This window comes from Ochotona curzoniae, unplaced genomic scaffold (assembly GCF_017591425.1).
Source record: "Ochotona curzoniae isolate NIBS_2020 unplaced genomic scaffold, NIBS_Ocur_1.0 scaffold_4683, whole genome shotgun sequence".
NCBI classification, from domain to species: domain Eukaryota; kingdom Metazoa; phylum Chordata; class Mammalia; order Lagomorpha; family Ochotonidae; genus Ochotona; species Ochotona curzoniae.
The window spans coordinates 27,866,984-27,891,695 of NW_024467121.1; the positions used below are offsets into that span (position 1 = coordinate 27,866,984).

The 24,712-nt window shown below is 35.7% G+C and overlaps 1 protein-coding gene across 1 annotated transcript in view; it reads right to left on the bottom strand.

The window, feature by feature from the left end:
* Window positions 1–24,712, bottom strand: part of RYR2 (ryanodine receptor 2) — a 603,900-nt gene that overhangs the window by 338,296 nt on the left and 240,892 nt on the right. Inside the window, exons 5-10 of the mRNA XM_040967818.1 lie at window positions 18,176–18,190; window positions 15,063–15,137; window positions 13,245–13,323; window positions 9,987–10,099; window positions 6,319–6,418; window positions 5,583–5,679 (exon numbers count right to left, since the gene is read on the bottom strand). Of these exons, the coding sequence (XP_040823752.1) occupies window positions 5,583–5,679; window positions 6,319–6,418; window positions 9,987–10,099; window positions 13,245–13,323; window positions 15,063–15,137; window positions 18,176–18,190 (479 nt within the window). The remainder of the gene's footprint in view (window positions 1–5,582; window positions 5,680–6,318; window positions 6,419–9,986; window positions 10,100–13,244; window positions 13,324–15,062; window positions 15,138–18,175; window positions 18,191–24,712) is intronic.

Here is a 24,712-nt window from a genome sequence, read left to right on the forward strand (position 1 = left end):
TTCAAATTCCTGTCCAATAGTCAAACTATTTCTTATCTTAATGAATCAGCATATTCATTTTAGAACATCAATATGCATCTTCCCCAGGGCAGATTATATCAATTCAAGAAAAACTGCCTCGAGGCCAAGCTGTTCTTTGCTTCCCCAGTTCCTGAGACACTGGCAATGACTCACAATGAGAACAAATAAGCATGTTAAAGCATTCAAAAAATGATAGTAATAAAATTTAAATAGTAAAACTTCCTATAAATTTACAATTCAGGAATTTTTATTGGCATATTAAATAGTTGTTCAATCCCACTATATAATCAAAACAAATACAATTCTTTGTTAAGCAACAGCTCTAGGTTCCAAGCTGCCCACTTCTGATTGATTCTATTCCTCAAAGCATCATCAGAGAGACTTCGACTTTAACTTTACTCATGCTAACCAAGCTATGAAAAGAGGTGCAAACAGGAACAGGCATTTAGCCTGCGTTTAAGACGCTGGCCTGGGTTCAAGTTCCTGCTCTGCTCCTGCTTCCAGACTGCTGCTAATGTAGATCCTAGGAGGCAGCAGGTGAGCACCCACATACTTGGGTCCCTGCCACCCACATGAGAAACAGACTCTGGGTTTGGCCTGGCACAGTCATAATCACGATAGACCTGAACCAGCAGACAGGTTGTCTTTCTTACTCTCTGTCCTTCTGCTTCACAACTATACTATTTTTTAAATGAGATACACAAAATTTATTCTTATTGCCATAAAAATCTAGAAAGAATCATAATTACTGACCTGAAGACATGCTGAGGTTATACTGATAGAAAATTACCAACATGAAATCAGAAATACATTTTGAGAAGGGCAGGCTTAAACAGGCATGCAGTAGAAGAGTGAGTTCATAGCAGTATAAAACAGCTCTGAAATCTTTGCAAGTTTATCTCTGCAATAACAAACTATGCATTAAGTATTTTTTGTGCATTCCCTTATGTATATGTCTCCTATACTCAGAGATAAAACAAACTGCATTATACAGAGTGGATAAACACATACTGAAACAAGTTAAGCCACTTGCACTAGTTACACAAGAAACAAAGCCAAGACCCTTACCCAGATCTAACTCTGTGGACCATTTACTTAACCAAAAAATTCTGAAATCTGTGTGAAAAAATCAGAAGGTATCTAAGAATCTCTTCATCTGACTACTCCATTTAGGAAATCCAAGAGTGAAGTTAAAATAGATTCTGCTGGAATCAAAATGACAGAATAGGATATGGACATATTTAAATAGAGGGTGAAGCAGATAGGCACATTCAGGAAATAAGAGGGGGCAGAATAATGGCAGAGGAGTATCTGAAGCCTGAAGGAAACGGGAAAGCAGCAGAGACAACGGTGTGGTGTTGCAGTGACCAGATAACCCCAGTGGCAGTCAGCAAGCAGTATTCTATGCTCCACTGGCAGCTGGAGTTACCTCAGAAGCCAGGTTAGAAGGGGAATTCACTGGGAGCCCAGAAGGTAAATCCAGGCAAAGAACTGCTCGTCCTGCTGATCTATTTGATAAGGAACAGAGACAGAGCAGCAGATCCCAAGCAGGTGGTATAGGAACATGGTGGATTTCATAGCACAGATCCCCTGACCAAAGCTGCATTGAACATAATTTTGTATGGGAAAGCAAGGCTGTGGGACTGGACTATGTATGTACTGAACTGGAAAGGAACTCATTTCTTGTTCAGTGCATTGCACTAATGGGGTATCCTACAGGTTCCAACTGAAATACATCTGGATAACCAACGGACTTAACAGCCAGCAGATCCAGAACTCCACCAGTGGCATACTGGACAACAGTTTGTACAGTGTGGCAAAGGCTGAGATTGGAGGGACAATAGTGAGTATGCATGCACTGAGCTGGGAATGAACTCACTTCCATCTCAGTGCATTGCATGGGTCCCTCAACATCCAAAGGGTCTAATTAGGTCCAAGTCACTTTCACACCTAATCACCAACAGATTCCAACAAGATCAGCACTACCAACAACCTAGTTATTTAAGACACTTGGTATGTCCCTAATCCTGGGAACTGCTCAAACTGGAAGTGGGAGAAAACTTGTACAGACAACAATGTAGCTACAGAACAAAGTCATAGGAAGTGAAGAGTGGTAAGCCAGGAGCAGGGGCTACCAAAACCATGAGGGAAGCCTAACACAAGTATCCAGACCTGAAACTCACTGGAAGGAGTGGCATAAGTAACTACAAACAAACAAACAAACAAAAAAGAACCAAACACAAGAAAACTGAATGGTAGACCTGTGGGAGACACAGCTCAGAAACCTGCCCCAAAGAGAAGAATTTGCTAACCATAAGTACAATGACCAACAGCAAAAAAAGAAATAGAGGTACAATGAATATTACTGAAGACTCCCTACAAAAGGAACAAATGTACCTGCCAATCTCAGAGTCAAAAAAGGAATAAATCAAGGAAGTGGGTGATAACAAATTCAAAACACTTGTTATAAAGCTTCTTAGCAATAATGAGAAGCACATAGAGGAATTCAAGGAATATATCACACAGGAAATAGCAGCACTGAAACAAAATCAAGCAAAATTAATAGAAATAAAGGACAAAATGGAGCAAATTTAAAATTCAGTGGAAAATCTCAAAAGAATGAATGAGGCAGAAGAAAGAATCTCAGAATTGGAAGATATTTCTTGCCACAATGGGGAAACAATTAAAAACCTGGACGCAAAGCAGAGTCAAGCTAAAACAAATATCCAAGAATTCAGGGACACTATTAAAAGGCCAAATGTAAGAATTATGGGAGTTCCAGAAGGTGCAGAAGGAGAAGCTGCGTTTACAAATGCATTTAATGAAATAAGGTAAAACTTCCCTAATCTAGAGAAAGAATTGGGAAACAACATCCAGGAACGGCACAGAACCCCAACAGGGTTGACCAAAAGCAATCTTCACCAAGACACATGATAATCAAGCTCTCTTTAATTGAATATAAGAAAAGATCCTTAAGTGTGCACATGAAAAAAATCAATTGACATACAGAGGAATGGCAATCAGACTCATAGTTGACCTCTCAGGAAACTTTACAGGCCAGAAGAGAATGGAGCAACATATTTCCAGATTCTACAAGCGAAAACTAAAAAAAAAAAAAAAAAACTTGTCAGTCCAGAACAACATATACAAAGTTTTTTTTTTTTGTCTTTGAAAATAAAATAAAATTCTTCCACAGTAAAGAAAAGTTAAAAGAATTTGCCTCCGGAGATTATATGATGGACTATGTCAATCAGTGGATTCTCCAATGACCTCATTGTGCTTGGAGTGGTCAGAGTGGCAGCAATTCAGATCTGCTGAACTATCAAAACCACTCTGTTGGCTCCACCTTCAGACCAGAGATGGTCTCCCCAAGAAACTGATGAACTTATCTGGACAATAAGATGCTGGACTTTATGCCTGTTAGATGCTTGCAATGAAAGAATCTCAACTGAATTTGAACTGTGGTAATGCAACAAGGTGGAGTAATCCACATGGGGGAGGGGGGTTGGAGAGGAGTGGGGGGAAGCCCAGTGCCTATAAAACTGTCACATAATGCAATGTAATCAATTAAAAAAAAAGAATTTGCCTCTTCCAAACCTGCCCTACAAATGATAATTAACAATGTTCTCTTGACAGAGAAAAGGAATAGTGCCCACCAAAACCAAAGGCAACTGCGAAGAACATCTCAGTAAAATAACAGAAGACTAAATCAATGAACAACCCATTGCTAAAATAAATAGGACCAAATTATCACCTTATTTATATTAACCCTGAATGAAAATGGCTTAAACTCATCAATCAAACATTATAGACTGGTAGACTAGATTAAAAATAAAACCCATCTATTTGTTGCCCACAGCAGACACATCTCGCCAACATACACCAGTGGAAATAATATCGCATGGATTTTAATGTTTTTGTTTTTAGTTTAATTTCTTCAAAACAGTTTTTTTCTCATGTTAAATTCTTCACTGAGTCATAAGTCATATAGAAGCATCATTTTCTTCAAGAAGGTTCTTGGTTTTCTTTTTCATTTCTTCAGTAACACTTTAGTCATTCAGTAACATGTTATTCAACTTCATGACATTGTAAATTTCTAGTTTTCTTCCTGTTGTTGATTTTGTTTTGTGGCTTTTCATTTAAGGGGATGTACAGTACTTTGCAATGGAGACTACCATATCCAGATGTGAGGATACAATGCATTATGCCTCTGCACTTCCAGATAAAAGATGGACTCCCAATAAAACTACTAAATATATCTTGACAATGAGATGCTGATCTCTCTGCCTCTGTCCATGCCCATAGTGATAGTCTTCATACAGTTTATGAAGAACTATACTATTGTAATAATACAGGGGAAATCAGTGTGTGTGTGGAGGGGAAGAAGACATGAAGTAGTGGATAAGGGAAATCTCAGAGCCTATGAAACTGTAGCATAATAATTAAAAAGGAGGGGACCAATAGATTCTGCCACAACCTATAGCTCATAACTCCATTAGAATACATTATAGCTTTAAAAAATTTATACATATATATATATATATATATTTGTCTTTAAATGACAAAGAGATAAAGAGAAAGGCAGAACTACAAAGAAACAGAGCTAGATTTTCCATACACTAGATTGCTCCTCAAAGTTTTGGGCCAACAAGGGTGGGGCCATGCTGAAGCCAGGAGCCAGGAAAACCATTGAGGTCTCCCAAGTTGGTGGCAGGAGCCCAGGAACTTGTGCCATTATCCACTACTTCCTAGGTATATTATCAGTAACCTGCACCTTAAGTTGAGACAGGACTTGGTCTCAGAGACTCCATATGGGATTCAGAGACCTAAGTAGAATCAACCTACTACAACATACTCTAACCCCAGGCCATGAACATATCATGGTTTTTAACACAATTCCCCAGTACTTCTTTCTTTTCCATGATGAACTTCCCTGGTTCTCCAGCTACCATTCATTCATCTGACTCTTTTCCTTCTTTACATATCCAGGGTCCATTCTCACCTTTCTGTCTGGTTCATCTATTCCTACACTTTCCCAGCCTTTCTATAGCAAGGCAAGGCCCAAGCTGATACTCCATTTCCCTATTTACAGCTTTCCCCTCTGCATATGAGACAACATATGATAGATGTTCCTTCCTCCAACTACTCCCCATTCATTTGTGATTCACATTCAACCCAAGGCTTTTCGAATTTAAAGACTCACATAGCCCAATTTCACCCTTGATGGCCCACAGAGCCTCTATACTCACCCGTGTCCAAAGCTGAATTCCACCCTTCACTTGAAAGACGCTCTATCTTCTGCAATCCTGAGTACTATATGTCTTACCCACACCAGAAACATCAGGTTGCTTTGCATTTGATACATTTCCTCACACATCAAGTTCATTCCCAAACATGACAGTTTTTCGTGAACTACAATCAGTGAACGAGTGAGAGACAGTGGTCCACTTTCCCTTATGCTTATGGGAACAGTCTAAACAGATATACTCTCAAATGAGAAAAAGCAAATGAAGGCAAAAACAAAACAAGCAACATTTGGTGTCATGGGAACAAGTACCAACCTTCGTTGTTCTTCTCCATGTTCTCCTGAGGGGACAGTGAGACATTCATCCATGTGTCCATGCAGCAACCTGAGGACATCACCACCAATGAGATATCCTGTAGGATTAAGGGCCATTAATGTTTGGACAATCATGGTCTGATGTTGATAGCTGGACATTCTATCTGGTCCAATCTTCTGCTTTCACAGACAAACAGCTAGAGAGGCTCAAGAACCTGGCTAAGGTCAAAGAGATGGATGGTATCAGTGGCACTTTAAGAGTGCCCCAGTTAAGAAGAGTCCCATTAGAACACAAGGCCACAACCACATTGAACATATAAGTATGTATTGATCAGTTTGGAACCTACATCAAAAAATAACAATAGCAATAGCAGCAAAATAAGTAGACATTTCCCCAGGAAAATCTGCTGAATAAAAATGAGTGTGATCTAGGCACAACCCTTGAAAAAAAAAAAAGCAATGTTGACATTATCCTAACTGAGCAATACCCTGAGGACACAGAATTGGAAAAAATAACTTTTGGAAAGCTAGTACATGCAGCTCCACAACAAAGCTAAAGCTCGCAACTGCATAAAAATAAATCTTTACTTTTAAATAGCAATTTAAACAAGATTCTCAAGTGCCATGTGTATGCATGACAGACTATTTAGACACAAGACAACACTAATGATCAATCAGCTCATTATCACAACCACATGCATCAAGGATGAGCACTCTAATTGAAGCAGAGTTTTTACCTTGGGCGGCTTCACTTCCTGAGCTGATTGGGGCCACACTCCACAGTGTCTGTTGGAAGGCGGCATCCACATGCAAGCTGCCATTACCATAAGACAGGTGCTGTATCAGGAGAAAAAGGAGGCAATGCTTCAGGCTCTGGTTAGTTTTAGTAAGTAAGTGCTTCTGGCAACTCAAACTCCGCACTATAGATTTGAACATGTATATGCAAAGAGAACATCTATTTCAACTCTGCCACTCAAAAATTGAAGACTGGTGGCAATAAACAGTAAGAGTTCCCATCTGACTTCAGGTTTGAAGCTTCATTTTGAGTTACTAATTTAAGACAGTAATCAGAAAATGTACAAATGAATATCACTGTGATAGTTTTTCTACAGTGACACAGGGCAAATATATTTGACCAATGTGTTTTATGAAATCCTTTAGGAACTATTACTTGCATTAGATACCAATGCATTTAATGGTTATCTATCAGCAAGCTATTAATTTTCTGGAAAAGATAGAAATTTCATGTTTTCCCTCTAAATACAGAAATGTACTAAAATTATACAACTTGCTTCCTGTAGAATATTGAAATATGAGTTACCAAATCTGAATGAAAAAAATAAAATCATAAGCACAGCAATTGTCATGTTTACTCATCAATACAGGGTCTTCACGTTTGTATAGTTCTGAAAAGATAAAGGTTTCCTTCCACATTACAACATACAACAGCAAAACCGAGGAAAGGCATTCTCCAGGTAAAAAATTTACAATTATATTTACAAGTAAGTCCCTTTATTCCTTCAAAATCATATTCCAGCATCAAGCACAAGTAGCTGAGGCAGGAGCTGTGATGTTAGGTAAAGCTGTACACAGCAACCTCCTCCACCACGACACATCTTCTAGAAGAGACGGTGCCAATTAGTCCTCCAGAAGAGCTTAATCCGTTGAACACTACAAGAGGTGTGTGCATGTAGGGGTATGTGTGTGTCACATTCTCTGTGTGTCTGCCTTTTAAGTGAACTGAAAATAAGAAAAAGAAATTAAAAGCCCCCAAATACCCATGTGAATTAATTTCTTAACGCAAGCTGCTGATGAAGAAACAGTTTCCAGAGGTAAGGAGAGTTCCCCAGGCCTGTTAGTTACCAGGTTTGATGCTAATGAATGAATACATATGAAACTCATCTTTACTTAGGCTTTAATATGTGATAATGTTTGACATATTCTAATTGCCTCCATTTCAAAATCCTTTTACTAATTTACCTCTTGCTTTGTCAATTTCTCTAGATTTTTTTTAAGATTTATATTTACTTTTATCTCTAGATCTTTTTAACTGATTCAGCCACATAAACCCTTGGATCATCAGCACCATACTTTGTCACTACTACTAATAAACTCCAGTGGAAATCTGAAACCACAACCAACCATCCCTGGGTAGATATTTTACCTTGTGGCTTAGATGCCAATGAGTATACCACATGCTATATATAAAACATAAGTTTAATTGCCAGTTCCAGCTCCTGACTTCAGCTTCCTGCTAATACAGCCTTCAGCAGACTTAAGGGATTATGTTCCTTTCCTTCACGCAGGAGACATGGTTTGCGGTCCCAGTTCCTGCCTTAGCACAGCCCTGCTGTCACAGGCATGCAGGGAAATGAATCAACAGGTATAAGTACATCCATCTATCTTTTTTTCTCTTTATTTCCCACTCCTTCCTTCTCAAATAAAAATATAAAATATAAAAAATCTTTACACGCAAAAGAACCTCCTTTATCATTTCTAAGCTATTTGGTAACATTTATTTATTTTATCACAGTATATTTCACACAGTTCTATATGCATCTGGTTTGCTTTTTCACTAATGTAAGGACCAAAATCAAGTATAATGTGTCCTGGGTCTTCTTGTTTCTGCTACATGCTAGGTTTACAGAGACAGACAGTAAAATCATTAATTTCATTACCAAAGTCAAGTAAAACTTTAACAAACTCATCGGCTGTTTCACAGTTCTATAAAAAAATTACAAGGGTTTAGCCTTGTGGCACAGTATAGAAAGCCTCAGCTTCCAATGCTGGCATCCCATATGGGCACCAACTAAGGTACCTACTGCTCCACTTCCAATCTAGCTCCTTCCTGATGCACCTGGGAAATACATGGCAGATGGCTCTAATACTTAGACCCCTGCACCCACAGGGGAGGCTCAGAAGAGGCTCTTGGCTCCTAGTGTAAGTCTGACTAGTCCTGGTCATTGTGGTCACTTAGGGAGCAAACTGGCAAACTTTTTCTCTCGCTCTCCCTCTCTAATTCTGCCTTTAAACTAAATAAATCCTTTATTATGCTTTGTAATGTTTTCAGGAAAGAGAACTTTAACTGTCTAAAATATACCTAGGAAATTATTTGCTAACCTTAGTTAATGCAATGAAAATACTATATATAGTTCTTTTTAATACAAAGCATATCAAAATTCATCACGTCATTGTTTCCTCACAACAAACTTGATGCTGTATCTGATTATTAGCATCAACTTTGATTTACAAATGAGGAAACCAAAGCCCAAAGAATTACATGACTTGCTTCGGTAGTTAGTGACAGAATCAATATTAAAAACATGGGCTCCTATGAGGTTCCAAATTTTTTTCTCCTTCAGCGCACAGAGATGTCCTCCTGTCAAATAAACTATGCTACAGAGTTCAAAGGACAAGTTGTACAACACAAACGAAAAAACTGAACAGCTTATACTAAGATCAAAATAAAATGTGTCCAGTTTACATATTGAAAAGTGTACTAGTTATTGGTTTGCAAGTACAACAATAATTTAAAATGTACATCTGATCAAAATGTATCAGTTCAACAAAAAACACATGCACATATTTCCACCTAATAAAATGCTAACACTTCATATTTTCCAGTGTCTGATTCATGTATTATGTTGTTGGTTTCTGATCATTCACGTTGATGTCTAGAAATTTTTATGTTGGCTATTTATGTAAAGATTACAATTCCCAGATTTTTAAAATTACTTTAAAATACTTTATTTCAAAGTTGACAAAGTATTAGGTTTTAATTTTCTGAAAATTCCCAAATGTGACTAGTAAGTAAAACCACAACTTGGAAATAAACTGGCCTCATAACCAAAATAAAAATATCAATAATGACAAATGAAAAAGCTTCTTCAATCTCCCACTTCTATCCTATATCCTCTGAAACTCTGCAATGACAGCCTCAAACTATTTTTTATTTTCTCACATTTTTTAACATGGAACTATCTCTCACATTAATTTGCTTTCCTAAATATCAAAATAGGTAATCAATAAGATTAAAATTAATAATAAGGCTAAATTAAAGCCTTTTCATGGGGCTCAAAATAAAACCACAGAATTTTGATTTCATGATTAAATCATCTTTACATTCTATTAATAAAACCATCAATAAGCACTCTCAATATCATGAACATTCACATCAAGGACGTTAAGAAAGCCCAACTCCACAGACCCAGGAGCCACATTTACTGTCCTGTCACATTACCTTCCTACTAATAGAGATTTATTTTTATATAACTCATCAAATAGAGATGCAGAGTTGCTTAGAAGCCGTTTTCCTAAATCAGTTGCAATATAACCCTAAATAGATTCTTTCATTGGCCTGTCATTTATCATATTGCAAATCCATGACTGTACTTTACACACTTACCAGATACCTTTCAGAGGACACGCTGACTAAAATGAGGTCATCTCCAACTCGCACTTTCTCGCCCTCTGAGCGCTGCTTTGAAGCAGGATGTATTGTCCACCAGCAAGCCTCACCTGCACAGTGGTAGGATAGGGAACTCAGAGAGACACATCTTCCTTTAAAATCTAGTGTCCTTTGCAGTAACACCACTCACACAATTTTCAAAACCTTAAGATTTCATGCAGCTTAATCTTAGACCATGAAAATCAGAAGAATTAAGCCAAGTCAGCATAACATAACACATAATGAACTGCAAAGTTTCTTCTCACAGTCTTGAGTCTAAGTTCTCAGAAAGGCTAGTACCTTTTCTGCCAGTAAGAATTAATTTGTTTATACTAGCAAAGATCAAATTCCCCAATCCGATTTGATGCATTCTTTATACAAATTACATACTTTTTTCACTGTTACTATTGCTCTCTGGGAAAACAGCCAGTTTGTTGCCACTTGATTTCAAAACACATTTGAGGTTTTGTGATTTGACATCTACATAGTATCTTTTTTGTTAACAAAAAAAAAAAAAAAAGAGAGAGAGAGAGATCATCTCAGTAGACTTGGGATCCCCATTGAAAAAAAGGACATGAAAGTACTGTCACCTAAAAATCTTACTCATCTTGTCCCATTTGCCTTGTTGTGTTATTGCAAAATATGTAGCTTCTATTAACCTAACTGCAAAATTTAAGAAAATTCTACCACAGGATAGAGTATGAAAAGACTATATATATTAAATCAAATAATTACTTTTACATCAAGTCAAGCATAATTCTTATTAGGCCTGAGTATATTCCTCATTCTTTAGCCCCATTAATGATGGTAAATGCTTATGCACCCATATTTCAAATTACTCCCCCTTACTCTAAAAAACTAAATAGGGCCCGGCGGCGTGGCCTAACAGCTAAAGTCCTTGCTTTGAAGGCGCCAGGATCCCATATGAGTGCAGGTCCTAATCCTGGCAGCTTCACTTCCCATCCAGCTCCCTGCTTGTGGCCTGGAAAGGCAGTCAAGGATGGCCCAAAGTTTTGAGACCCTGCACCTGCGTGGGAGACCCGGAAGAAGTTTCTGGATCCTGGCTTTGGATCTGCATAGCATAGCATCAGCCATTGCGCTCACTTGGAGAGTGAATCATTGAATGGAAGATCTTCCTTTCTGTCTCTCCTCCTCTCTGTATATCTTTCTGACTTTCCAATAAATAAATAAATCTTTGAAAAAAAAAAAGCTAAATAATTTTTTAGTTCAAACACTAAAGATAGTGCTTTTATGACATTTGTTAAAAAATAGTTATCATTCTCTCCCTTTACTCTGCTTTATTTTTCCATAACACATTTCTCTTAACTACACAGTGCCAAAATGTAAATTTCATAACAGCAGGGAAACATATATTTTGTTTACTGGTGTTTCCACAGATCTTACCAACATGTTTTAAGTACTCAATCAAGTCTATGAATGAGTAAACTTATCAAATAATACTTCTTGAGCATTAGTATAAACGGTATGTCTAACATAAACCACAATCTGTGGTTATGTCTAACATAAACCACAAGTGTCACTTTACCCACTCAAAACACATTTTCAGAGTTGGAGAAATTTTTTATTCTTTCATTCAAGCAATATAATTTTTTTGTAACGATTGCCTCAGCAGTTGGGGATATGGCAATGAACAAAGAAAAAAAACATCTCCCCTGTAAGTCTAACTCTGATGAAGGCAAGCAGACAATGCACCATTAACGTAATTAATCATTCAGTAATTCATAGTAAGTAAAAAGCTATGAAAAATAGAGAACAAGGAGATAACAATGTAAAGTGACTGGCTTCACTATCACGTAATTACAAGGTAAGAAAAAAATTCTAGATGACATCTGATTTTTCTTTGAAGGAAAAAACATGAACTTTTTCACTTAACTGTGTTGAAATACACTAAAATTAAAACACCAGAAAGATATAATATAGTCTCTATAATATAAAATAAAAATCCAAATAAAATATTCATCTTGATGATACCTGGAATGCCAGGAATTTCTTAGGCAAAATGAGGTGCTTTTCTAGGAAAACAAATAGCTGGGCTGGTAAATTCAGCTTTAATGTTAACCATTCATTTGTGAAAAATGTAGAGAAAATCGTAAGTTTTTTTTGTAATTCATGTTAGGGGGTATTTTAAAGAAATGATGGAGGGATGAAGTGGTAACTTGAGCTTTCCCTTGAAAAGAACAGTTTAACAGTTGGACCGTTTGCTTCCATTGCTTTTTCTACTCAACTTTTTTTTTCTTTTAACAAGTCCATAGATGTTCACTGTAAAAGATAAAAATGAGCAAGTAGTACAGAGGTATAAAGAAACAAATGTAATGTAAAATTTTCAGGTCACTGAGAACAATAACCCAAATACAAGGATTTCCTTTTTTGACTCTCCAGAAGAATTTTCTAATAGGAAATTTCATGGAAAAACAGAATCTAAAGATGAATTTATTCTAATGTAATTTCTATTGTGATAAATAGGTAGCATAATGCCCTGTCTATCCAAAAAAAATGAAGAGATTCTCATATTCTTTGCTTTTTTAAAAAATTATTTTACCTGTTTGAAAGGCAGAATTACAGAGAGGAGGAAACATGGGGAGACAGATCACGAATCTGCTGCTTCACTCCCCAAATGGCAGCAACACTGGGACCTGACCAGGCCAAAGCCAGGAGTCAGGAACTCCAACCTGGCTTCCCACGCACAGTGGCCCAAGCATTTGAGCCATCCTCTGCTGCTCTCCCAGCTCAATTAGCAGGGAGCTGGACTGGAAACACATTTGGAATTCAAACCATCACCCATGTGTCATCACAGGTGGTAGCTTAACCCCTGCACTACACCACAGGCCACAAGATTTTCATCCACTACTCTTTTCTGTGAAAACTGACACTAAATATGCTGTATTTTAATATGGAAGAAATATGCAATAATATTTGACAAATTAACCAAAGTGTGTTAATATGACTAATGCCAAGAAAATTTAAGAGATAATTTTCTACCAAGTCTAGTATGAATATCCAACATCCAACTAATTTTGGGGAACAATCAGGGATAATATAAGCTTTCTCATTATATTAAAAACTTTAATTAGAAAGTCACTCTTTTGTTCCTGATTATGTGATGCATCTCCAACCATCAATTCTCATATGACTTCTTCCAGTCCATTCCCTGGCCAGCTGTCTTTAACCACAGCTTTATTTGTACACAATGCTTACCCGTAGTGTCCTCTTGCAGGCCAACATCGAAAGCCAGTTTGTCAGTCGAAGACCGAGAAGTGGAGAGGCAGCACAAATACTTGGAAAAAAAAACAGTAAGACTGTATCTTTACTCTGACATGTTATTTGGTAACATGTTATTTGGTATCTCTGTTGATTCGACTTTTCCTAAAACTGTAAATACCATGCAAATCCTAGGCTTTTAAGCACTTGTGCCACAAAACAATGCTTACACCCAGCATGCAATACAAACAATAGTAGAAAGGAAATGGGTTATTTCCTTTCTTGAAAGACTGAGGGAATGTGCTCTGTCAGGATAACAAAACAAAAAATTGGAGATGTGTTTGTACATCTCCCATTTCATGTAATATTCACAATTATGAGTAAAAGGACAACGGGAGGAATCTTTATTCCAAAGCAAAAATGTGCAAATGATTCACTTTTATCTTTCACTTTTATTTGCATTGTAAAACCTAACTCATTTGAATTCATCCTAAATTGATGTGGGTATGCAGAATGCTGCCCTACAAATTTTATCCTATTGCATACCCATGTGTATTATCCTAAAAGTGACCCAACTTTCAGACAGCCATTTTCTAAGGGAAACCTGACCTTGGGTTTCCCTAACTGTATTTTCACCAAGTTAAAGTTTAAGATCATTCTTCCAGCCAACTCCCTGACCCTCACAATAGCTTCAAAATTTTAGGTGTTACAAGGAGGACACAAAGACGAATGTGATGGGAGCTGAAACATTTTATAACTTACAGTAAGCAGGTATACTGTTGGTAATAACAGGAGTCTTGCTAAGGGTACCCAGGGACAGTATTGAGAATTTAATAAGCCAAACCACAGTAATCCCTCAGAATTATTGGATAATCAATGCAAAGACTGAAAAAAATTATGACTACAAACAGGGCCCATCCAGGTAGGTGGGTTTCCTTAAGTGTGAGAATGCAGGTAAAATATATCTATTTTTTCGTTTATTATTTTAATTTCATTAAGAATGACTTTAATACTTCACATTTATGATGTTGGCTATAGATTTCATATTGATATTATTTATCATTGAGGAAATACCCATCAATGCTTACTTTTTATTAAGAATGGGTGCTCAACTTTACTAAAGATATTCTTCAGAACATGTTGAAGTGATCACAGTTTTCTTATCTGACCTATTCATGTGATGCAGCACAATAATGGAAATGGTATTACTGATTTCAGAAGGATTTTTCAAATAATCTCTTATAATTAAATAAAGGTCTAACAAAGATATAATAAAAAGTATTTGCATAATATACTTCAAAGGGTATGAAAATGAAATTAAAAGAAAGGTATATCTTCATTAACTTTTAATATTTATTAAAAACACAGATATATGTTGCTTTAATACTTAGGAAATAAAAAATGAGAAAATGAAGCCAGAAAGGAACCCAATGGGTAACAAGCATAAGAAGGAATTACTGCTGTAAAAAAAAAAAAAAAGAAACCTACCTGGGAAACAAAAGAAATAAGTGAATAAAATTGACATGAGAGCTTATAGGTAGATTTTCCTTTAATCTTTTATGATAAAAGGACATTTGAATTCTCCAATAAGATAACTATTTAAAACAGAATCAGAAAAGAGAAATATTTGTTTCTTATACTTCTCCTAAATCTCTACCAATAGTAAAATCATGAGCACAGGGGTCACATTCATACAATGGTAGAACTGCAGGGCCTTAATCATCTGTTTCATCTCATAAATGACAAAAAAAATCAGGTACGCATCCCCAAATGAACAAGCAGAATCAAATCAAATAAACAAACATATCTATTTACCATGCCACTGTAGGAATGACGCAGCAGTATGGCATGTCCATAAAGGAGTGTTCGATGCCCACCACCTTGAGCAGTCTGAATTAAAAAGAGAGGAGAGGACAAAAACACACAAAAAGAACACTTAATGAAGTTAATATTCTTTTTAACATCCAAGGAAAGTTAAGTGCCAAAGGATGAATTAATAGCCACTTCAGAATAAAATACTGCGGAAATACTTAAATTGGAACCAGTCAAGAAAAATTCAAATGTAGGATTAGCATTTAATGTAGTTCTTGAAGGGTTTCAGTGAAGAATTACCACAATCCATAATAATTTATTATAGTTTACATAGCTATTACCTAGGCTCCTGTTATGTTATGGTCCCTAAGTGTAAGAAGCATGGTACTTTGGCCACCACTGTATTGTCTATCTAAATGCCTGGCAACAACAGCAACTAAGTTCATGATGGTTCAGTAAATCAATCTTTCTAAAATACATACCTGATAATATAATCTCTTTTAAAGACTTCTCACTCTGAACAATTTCCTTCTAGGAAACAACGGAGTGTTTCTGAAATTGAGGCTTTCCTGTGAATCAGCTGGAGAACATGTTTGCTGAAACACAAATTCCTGGGTGGGTCTCAGCACTAAGACTATGTGCCAACAGGTGTGAGGAATTTAAAGGCTAGTCCCATTTCAGAAATTCCCAGGTGCTGCTGATGCTGCTCTGAATTTTGGGCTCCTGGCATCAGCCTAAGCAGCCCTGGCCTTCAGGGAAGAGAAGCACAAAATTCAGGTATTTTCTCTCTCTTTTTGTGTGCCTGTGTTTTGTATTTCCCTTTCTGCCACCTACTTGCCAAATAATAGTTCTTATAGAAATTAAATTACAAAAAAAAGGACAAAAAAAAAACCCCACCAAATTTTCTTTTGACTTACTATGGCCAAGAATAACTTTTACTTTTTTTTCTGCAGTTTTTTTCAGGAGGAAGAATATTATGTAATAGTGTAAAAATAAACACATATGAGTGGATTTTGAAAGGTCAAATCTTCCAACAAAATCCAAGCAACACTCCTCTACATATTTTAAGCAAATTTCCCTTGACTTTTTAATATTATTTTAAGGTAATACTAGTAGGAATTTCCATGCTTCTAAGGTTTCCAAAATTTGAAAAAAAATGCCCATTACAGAATCTATTTTATAAGAAAAAGCTTTCATTTAAATACATATTTATATTTTTATGTTGACTAAGGCCAGAAACTATAAAACATAAATTTATGAAAGCAGTAAAGGAGATCAACTAAAGAGGAAATTACAGACTTTGTTTAAGTCTTATTTGGTTTCCTTGTACTCTGCATTCTTTAAATATGTTTATAATATATAGTTTCCTATTAATGTCCTATTATTGGTTGAAGGCATTTAATTTATTAACCACACATCATCTAAATAATTTAAGATTTCTTTTTTTTCTAACCTTGCCATGCATAAATTGCATGCTAGTCAAAACAGGATATTACAGTTGTTCAGAGTTGTTTTTTTATTTTAATCAGTCATAATTTACAAGAAGATTTCCCCTGACTACCATAACATACTAGTTTAGATATTAGTACAATGAAATATTAAAAAGGGGCTTACTAATTCAGGCAATACTAAACCACATCCCGACTACTAAAACTTACAAACCACAATATAATTAGAGTAACATAACTTCTTCCCAAGTACTCACATACGTCAGCCAAAAAGCTTGTAAGTTTATCTTTCCCGTAGTAGTACTTGGAAAGCTGCAGTTAGTTGGTTCAGGGAGAAAAAACTTCTTTGTGCACAAACCTTATTATCTCTTGAGAATGATTTGCCAAGGCAAATGTGAACAGCACATGACGCTCAGGAGCAGCACGGGAGGCCAGAGGCTGGTGCCTCCACCTATATGCACATCCCGAGAAACAGCAGAGCCTCCCAACACTCCACCATCTTTAACTAAGGAGTCACACAGCAGGACTCAGAACAAGTAGAAGAGTTTGGTACGAAATACAGACACCTGGCAAAGCCAGGATAACACGGGTCCAGACAACCACCTGACACCAAATGTGGGCTCACTTGTAATGGTGTCCTAACAAAAGTATCTGGAGAAACAACAGATGAGACTAAAACAGTGGTAACTCATCACTGTTTACTTTTGAGAAACAGAAATATGCCCCTACAACCCAAAAGTATCCAATTTTGTTTCTAAAAGGTTCATCCCTTTTTGGGGATTAAATTCAAAGCAAATGACCATTCTTTTCCTTTTAAGTGGTTTCAATCACTATAATTGCTCGCATGTGCCTGCCTCCTAATCAAATTCCAACATAACCTGACCACCCAATGTAGGTATGAAAATCAACCACTAATAGTATGGACTCCCAGCAAAAAAAAAAAAATTACACCCTAATTAAACTGCCGTCAGCTTATCACCTGGTTTAAATTGATTCTACTGTACACTAACTTTCTTATTGATCTTTACTTGAATATTCACTTGTCAAGGAGCTTTAGGATAATCTGTTTCAGTTAACTATTCAACTTACCATTCCCCAAGAAGTGGACATGAAATAAGTTAGGGAACTGGAGTACGGATGAAGTGACAAACATGATATACTCAAATTGAGCAAGAAAAAATGAAGCAAAAATTCTCTACCACACACCCCAAAATAACTACATTCTATCCTTGAAATCCTTCTGCATATATGTCTACAATGATATAACCATATGTTTATTTTTTGTTTCTCTTCACATTTTATTTTTCTATTTCATTGAGAAGTGAAAAGAGGTTGATCTTCAGATTTCCAAGTATAAAAATTTCCTATTACATTTATACACAAGACTCCATAAACATATACACACACATTATAATCCTTATAGTGAATAATCTAAATTAGAAATCCATAAAAATATTCTAGTAGCAGAAACTCTTACTGATGGTTAATATAATGGTATCCTGATGATTTTTTAAAATGTGGTTGCTATATTTAAATTTAAGAGTTTCAGATTTTAACTTCTAAAAGGTTTAAATGTGCAGGAAACTTCTGTGACTTAAAAAAATTAGAGTATAATCAAGCTAAGAAAAAGAGCACTACATTATTATAACAGAGGATCCAATGTCTTACCTTCATCATAAATTTCTGTAGGAGCATAAGGAAAAAAAGAAAAAGATATTAAACATAAATAATTTCAGATACTTAAAGATTTAGACTCCATTATTCTAAATGGTATATGTGAACAACAAACATAACACTCACTGTGTGTCCCAACAAACTTAGTATCAACTACATGCTAGAGAAAAGCTGTAGCAAGCAAAACTCATTGAAAAACATTCCTAGTTTGTCCTTTCTGTGCAAACATGCCACTATATTTTAATGTGCGAATGAATTTGTAATGTATCCAGCCAAGAGAAAAGGTATTATCTTAAACTTATCTGCTGATAATGCTTAAAAAAACTTTCATCTAATTAAAATGCAACGGTATAAAGAGTGATTAATTAATTTTAGTAAAAGTAGTGAATTAGAAACAAAATGGACTGCCAACTAGTATGCAGCAATGTATTACTCGTATTTCATGCAAAAAACAACAAACATTAAATTTTGTGAGAGATAAATTTCAAAAAAATAATGAAGACATGGCTCATTTTATTTTAACATGACAGTCTCCTCTCATGAATGATATCATAATAGCTTTATTTCTTCTAGAATTCATGATATCTATCCTTCATTTTTATTTAGGCCTTTAACATTCATCTGATTTCTCACTCTTAGTAGAGATTGAAGATTTTTAAAGAAATAGGAAATATAATGCCAAAGTTCTAACCTGGAGTTAAATTAACTTGTTAGAATCAAGTTTAGATTTTGTAGAGAAAAATTTGCATATTCATATTTAAGGAAATCAACAGAAGTTTTTGGATGTAAATGTTTCTAAATAGCTGTTGCTCTGAAAAATATGACTCACCAATTTGCGTATTACTAAATAAAAATTTTATTCAGACTAAATTTTTATTTTTAAGATTATAATTTGTAATGAAAATAAACATGTCATTCTTGTTTTATAAAATATAGCTGTATAATTAATTATACTTTATAGGTTTTATTAATAGCAACATCAGGAAGCTATTTTTTGAGGTGAAACTAACCAAGCACAAGGCCACATGTGGTCCATTAATGATGGATATATTAGCTAATGAGGGATTACAAAAAATAACTTTCAACCTTGATTCAAAGAAACACTAACGTGCATCCTTTTGCTGTAGGACATTGCCTAGATCCTTTCTCTATGGCGTTTTATTTCTAACTGACCTAGCTTTGGAAACTAAAAAAAAAAAGTTCTCAGCTTGATTCTGAGATATAGTTAAGATTTTAAAATTGTAGTAGGAAGAAAAAAAATGATCAGCAGAGATAGAAAAACCTCTTATTCAGAATTCCTAAATACTGCATAATAATCAAAGGTGAAAATGTTCATCTATACAATGAGAAGGAACTGCATATGAAATGGTGAAATGGACATATATAATTTTCAAAAAACTAAGAATATGAAAGATTATTTCCGGCATTACTGACCAATGACTTATTGACTTACATGCTAGACATTAACCAATAATATTGTATTAACAGATACTGCAAAAGGACCATACAAGGGCAAAGAAGAAAACAAATTCCATAAAAAATAAATGATGGATATGTAATTTTAATATAAATGGAAACACTGCAGAGGTGTGATGAAAAATCAACTAACAGAAAAAGAGTAACTGAAGCTCCTTTAAAAATTGATAACATGCTATAAAAGGATAAATGCATACATAAGATAAAAATTGAAGGCATAGAAAAATCATACTTATGCTTATAAAATTTTTTAAAGATTATTTTAATCATAAAACTATAAGTTAAAACAAAATGAGAAATAATTATAAGTGCGATTATGGCATAAGAATACAGCATTGATTATGACCTGCCTTATCTTTTTTGAATGATCACCATGAGATGATGATAAGAAACACAAAGGAAAATTTCAGTCCTTTTCAATAAAACTGGAAGTGGCAGTAATTCAATCCCAGTTTTGATTTGATTACTTCAGAATGATACATTGGATAAAGATCCAGACACCCACAGGAGTTGGTGAGCATAGCTATATATATGTTATATTATCAGGAAAATAAACTGCTATGATTAAATTTCAGCATAAATATGTCACTCTTGAGCCAAATGGAGCAAAACAGCTTTTGGTCCTTTGGCATTATTCACTGGATATAGAGTAAACCTGTAAGACCAAAGAGATTTTCTTAGCAATTACACATCATTATAAGCAAAAAAAAAAGAGTAGCAATTAATTTTCGAATGCATAAACAAACACTGGACATCAAGAGAATGTATAATTGTATTCCATTTGTTATTGGTGCAAAGAAAGAAATCACAATCCAGACAGTGTAGGAAAATCTCATCTACCATAGTTAAAGACTCCGTTTGACCTTGTTCTTTTTTTATTTGTATTTAAATTTAATAAAAGTGAAAACTGATTTTAAAATCAATACTTTTATATCAGCACATATTATAACTTTTATGGAAATGTCTTCCTAAAAAAATTATATAGGTAAGAAACTAGAAACAGGCAACAAGCATGGGGGTGGAAGTCAGGCAGCACCTATCATTAAAAGAAAATGACAATCTGAGAAAGTAGGGCAAAATTTAGGCTTAGGACACTTGTAGCATAAAATTACTAGTCAAGAGGAAATATGTCATACACTACCAGGAACTACCCAAGCAGATTTAAGTCTTTTTCCTTCTTTGCTAACTGTTCTATGCATGAAGAAGTTAGGATTCTCCATAGTTCTCAAACAAACTTTTTCTTTTTGAATAAGAAAATACTGAAAGAACTTGGTTATATTGAAACACTACCACTAAAGACTTGGATTTGTCAGTGCCTACATTTCATTAAAGATTCTTCCCATATTTTTTAGGAGACAAAAGAAGTGCAACATTAACAATTCCAAGTCCCATACATATGAGAATGTAAATACACATGATCAAATACCATATATGGATATATCATTATGAAAAAACTCAACTAATGCTCTAACAGGAAAATAACCTACAAAAAATGGTTAACTTTCCAGGGTTCTGTTGATGAAAATATGTCTAGACCACATTTACATGACATACATGCTAACTGTAGGTCTGAAAGCAATGTGATTTTCAGTCAATGGAAAAACACTTATTATGAAATGATGTATCCCAGAGAAATAAAAACTCATATGTCTTTCAGGTTGATGATCTGCATTCCTACAAAAGTTTTAAAAGAACATATATTTTAAAAAGATCTGTAGCAACTATTGTTGGAAACAGTGAATTTGGCATATAAATGTGTGTATATGTATGTGCATGTGCATATCCAGTTCATTATAAGAATAAAGGGAAATAATTTCAGAAAACTACAATAATTATTAACATTCTTATCTCCTTACATGCTAGTAAGTCAAAGAGCAGCATAAATATACAAAATAGGAAGCAGATGAATTATTTCGGATTTTCTTCTCAGTTTTACTCACTGAAGAATTTTTCTGTAGCAAAAACATATTGACCTTTACAGAGGATATATGGGTAACAACAATCTAGAAATATATAAAGATTTCCCTAAATTCAGATCACTACATACATATAAAAATTTTCTATGGCATTATACAAAACATTCTATAGACATTTTTCACACAATTTCAGACATGAGTAAAACTTGGTAACATGAAACCATTTTACAGGCCCTCACATAACAATGGTTATGTGTGAAAACCCTTTTTTTAATGACTATTGAGTTAGGGACCACGTGACACTATTACATGTTTTAATAATTAAAACACCTTTGATACACTTAAAAAAAAACAAAAAGGAAGTGTAAATTCACGCCATATCTGGTCTATAGTCAGTCCTCCAATACAATGTCATAATATGTTCCATCTTGTCTTATCCCTACTCATGGCCTCCTATCCTATCCTGCATGTTGAATATCATCACTTCAGTTCAGAAAAGGACTGGGAGTAAAGGAGATGGGAAAAAAAGCTGACTATCTTTTTAAAGCCAGGACTCAGAAATACTGTTTGTTTGTTTTTTTTTTTTTTAAGATAGAAAGCAGCATTTGATAACTCAGAGGGCTTATGTTTGAAAAGGCACACATATGTTTGAACAGACACTGATGGAAGAGAAACAACTTAAAGAGGGGAAAAATAAAGAAGGGGAAAGACTGACCTTTGATGAGGCTATACAGAATTATGTAATCCAGTATTATAAAAATAACATTAACTTTATTAAGCCCTGAAGGTCTTAAACTGGGACAGTTGGGTATACTCTAAACATGCAAGTAAAATATACAACTAAATAGTATACTTGGGTCAGAACAAAACAATGGCAGGTGCTACAGTAATCCTAAATCATACTGATTTCCTACCGAGGCCAAAGCGCTGGTTGCCAATCTAAGCATTGCCCTTAGCTTACAACCCATCTGCCTGCTTTCAGTGGGGTGGGAAGCAAAGAGGCAATATATCAGAGAGATGCTGATAGGCTCAGGGTCCTGTACCACCACCACCACCAAGATGTGCCTTGCCTCAAACCTTACTAGAATGTCTTTGGGAATACCCATCTCCAGGAGGTGGAATAAAACAGACTTGAGCCTGACCATGCACAGAGACTGGGAAGCAAGAGGCTGGCTGTACACTCTAGGATTGCAACTGAGAAGGGGTTGTGACATCAATAAGCACAAGCATACACTGGACACAGCCTGGCTGGGATTACTGTAAATGTTAATAGATCCCAGGGTAGAGAAGCTCCCATTGATCAGCTGGTACTGATTTACTGACAGCCAAGACAGCCACAGGTCAGAGATTTCAGGTATTAGGAGCCCCCCAACAGAGACACCTGTCAAATGTTCCCAGAAAAAGTAAACTTTAAACAAGTGGCAAAATTTACAAATAATGCTATGATTTTAAAAAGATACTTCCCACCAATTCTGCCCTTTTCCTTCGTCCAATACTCCTGATCGTGCCAAAGCTTCAGACATAGATATGGGCATGAAGAATTTAGCAGGGTGAAAGGCAAAGTCTCTTCTGACATGCACTCCTTCCAGGTCCATTTGTGGAAGCAGTCTCAGCTAACCCAGATATTAACTTGATTTAAATTCTTAGTGCCATATTATTACACAAGATAGGGCATTTTAATTAATGAAATGAGACTTGAGATGACTTGATGTGACTGCAGGGTGTTTCACTCTCTGAATATTAGAGGTCATGGGATTCATTTTAATTTAACCTAAGGGACAGAGAATAAGCCCTAAACAAGGGTTTGAATAATGGTGTAAGTGAGCAGAAGATTATGTAAGTTGGTATTGCTTTTCATGGCTTATATATTACAGAATATGGATTTCTAATCATAAAAAAAATTTTAATTGTATAGGTCTCCAGAAACAAACAGAAATAGCTCAAATTTAAAATTCATGAGACCTTGGAGTAGGAATGATGGTTCAAAAAATAAATCCTGTCTTCAGTGCCAGTACCCACATGAGCACCAGTTCTAGACCTAGCTGCTCTACTTCTGATCTAGGTCCCTGCTTAAGGTGTAGGAAAGCAGTGGTAGATGGCTCAAGCCCTTGGGCCCCAGCCCTCATGTGGGAGATCTGGAGGCAGCTCTCTAGCTTCTGGCTTTAGATCTGTTGACCCCTGGGTAAGGCCCTTGGCAGAGTGTAACAGCAGATGGAAGATCTTTGCCTCTGTCTGTAAATCTGCCTTTCAAATAAAACAAATATATTTTAAAAAGATAAAATTCACATGACCAACATTGTGGTGTGGTAGGTAAATTGGCTGCTGGCAATGTCTGCATTCCATATGGCACAAGTTTGAGTCCTAGCTGCTTCACTTCTGATCCAGCTCCCTGCTAATGCTCCTGAGAAGTCATCAGAAGATGGCTCAAGCCCTTCAGACTCTGTTCAATACGTGAGACCCAGAAGAAGCTCCTGGCTTCCATTCTGCAGCAGGAATGGTTGTGGTCATTTAAGCAAATGAATCCATGAGGCAAAAATTCCTCTCTGTCTCTCCCTATCTCTGCAACTCATATAAGAAATAAACTTTCAAATAAAAAAATTTAAAGACATAACAGTAGGATATAAAGATACACCAATTATCAGTGTCCTAAAGTAAATCCAGCATTTATTTTTGTATGGTATCTAAATGAACACATTTTCAGCATCAATAGGTTTTACCATTCAGAATAATCATATTTAAAAGATGAGTTTTCTTTTAGAAGCTAAAACACTATGTCGAGATGCCCACAGCCCATATTGGAGAGCTTGGATTTGTGTCTTGACTTTACTCCTGATTACAACTTCCTGCTAATGTTCACCCTGTGACACTCGAGATGGTGGCACAAGTGCCAGCTACATATGTAGGAGATTTGGGCTGAATTTCCAGCACCTGGCTTTAGCCTGACTGAGTCCAACCCAGTCTGGTCACTTGGGGATTAAACCAGCAGATGACAACACTGTGTGTGTGTGTGTGTGTGTTTGTGTGTGTGTGTATGTGTGTGTGTGTGTTGCCTACCATTGTCAATCTCTATTTTTCTCTTCATGCCTCTCAGGGAAAAATATTTAATTACTATTAATCAAATAAAAATATTTAAAAACAG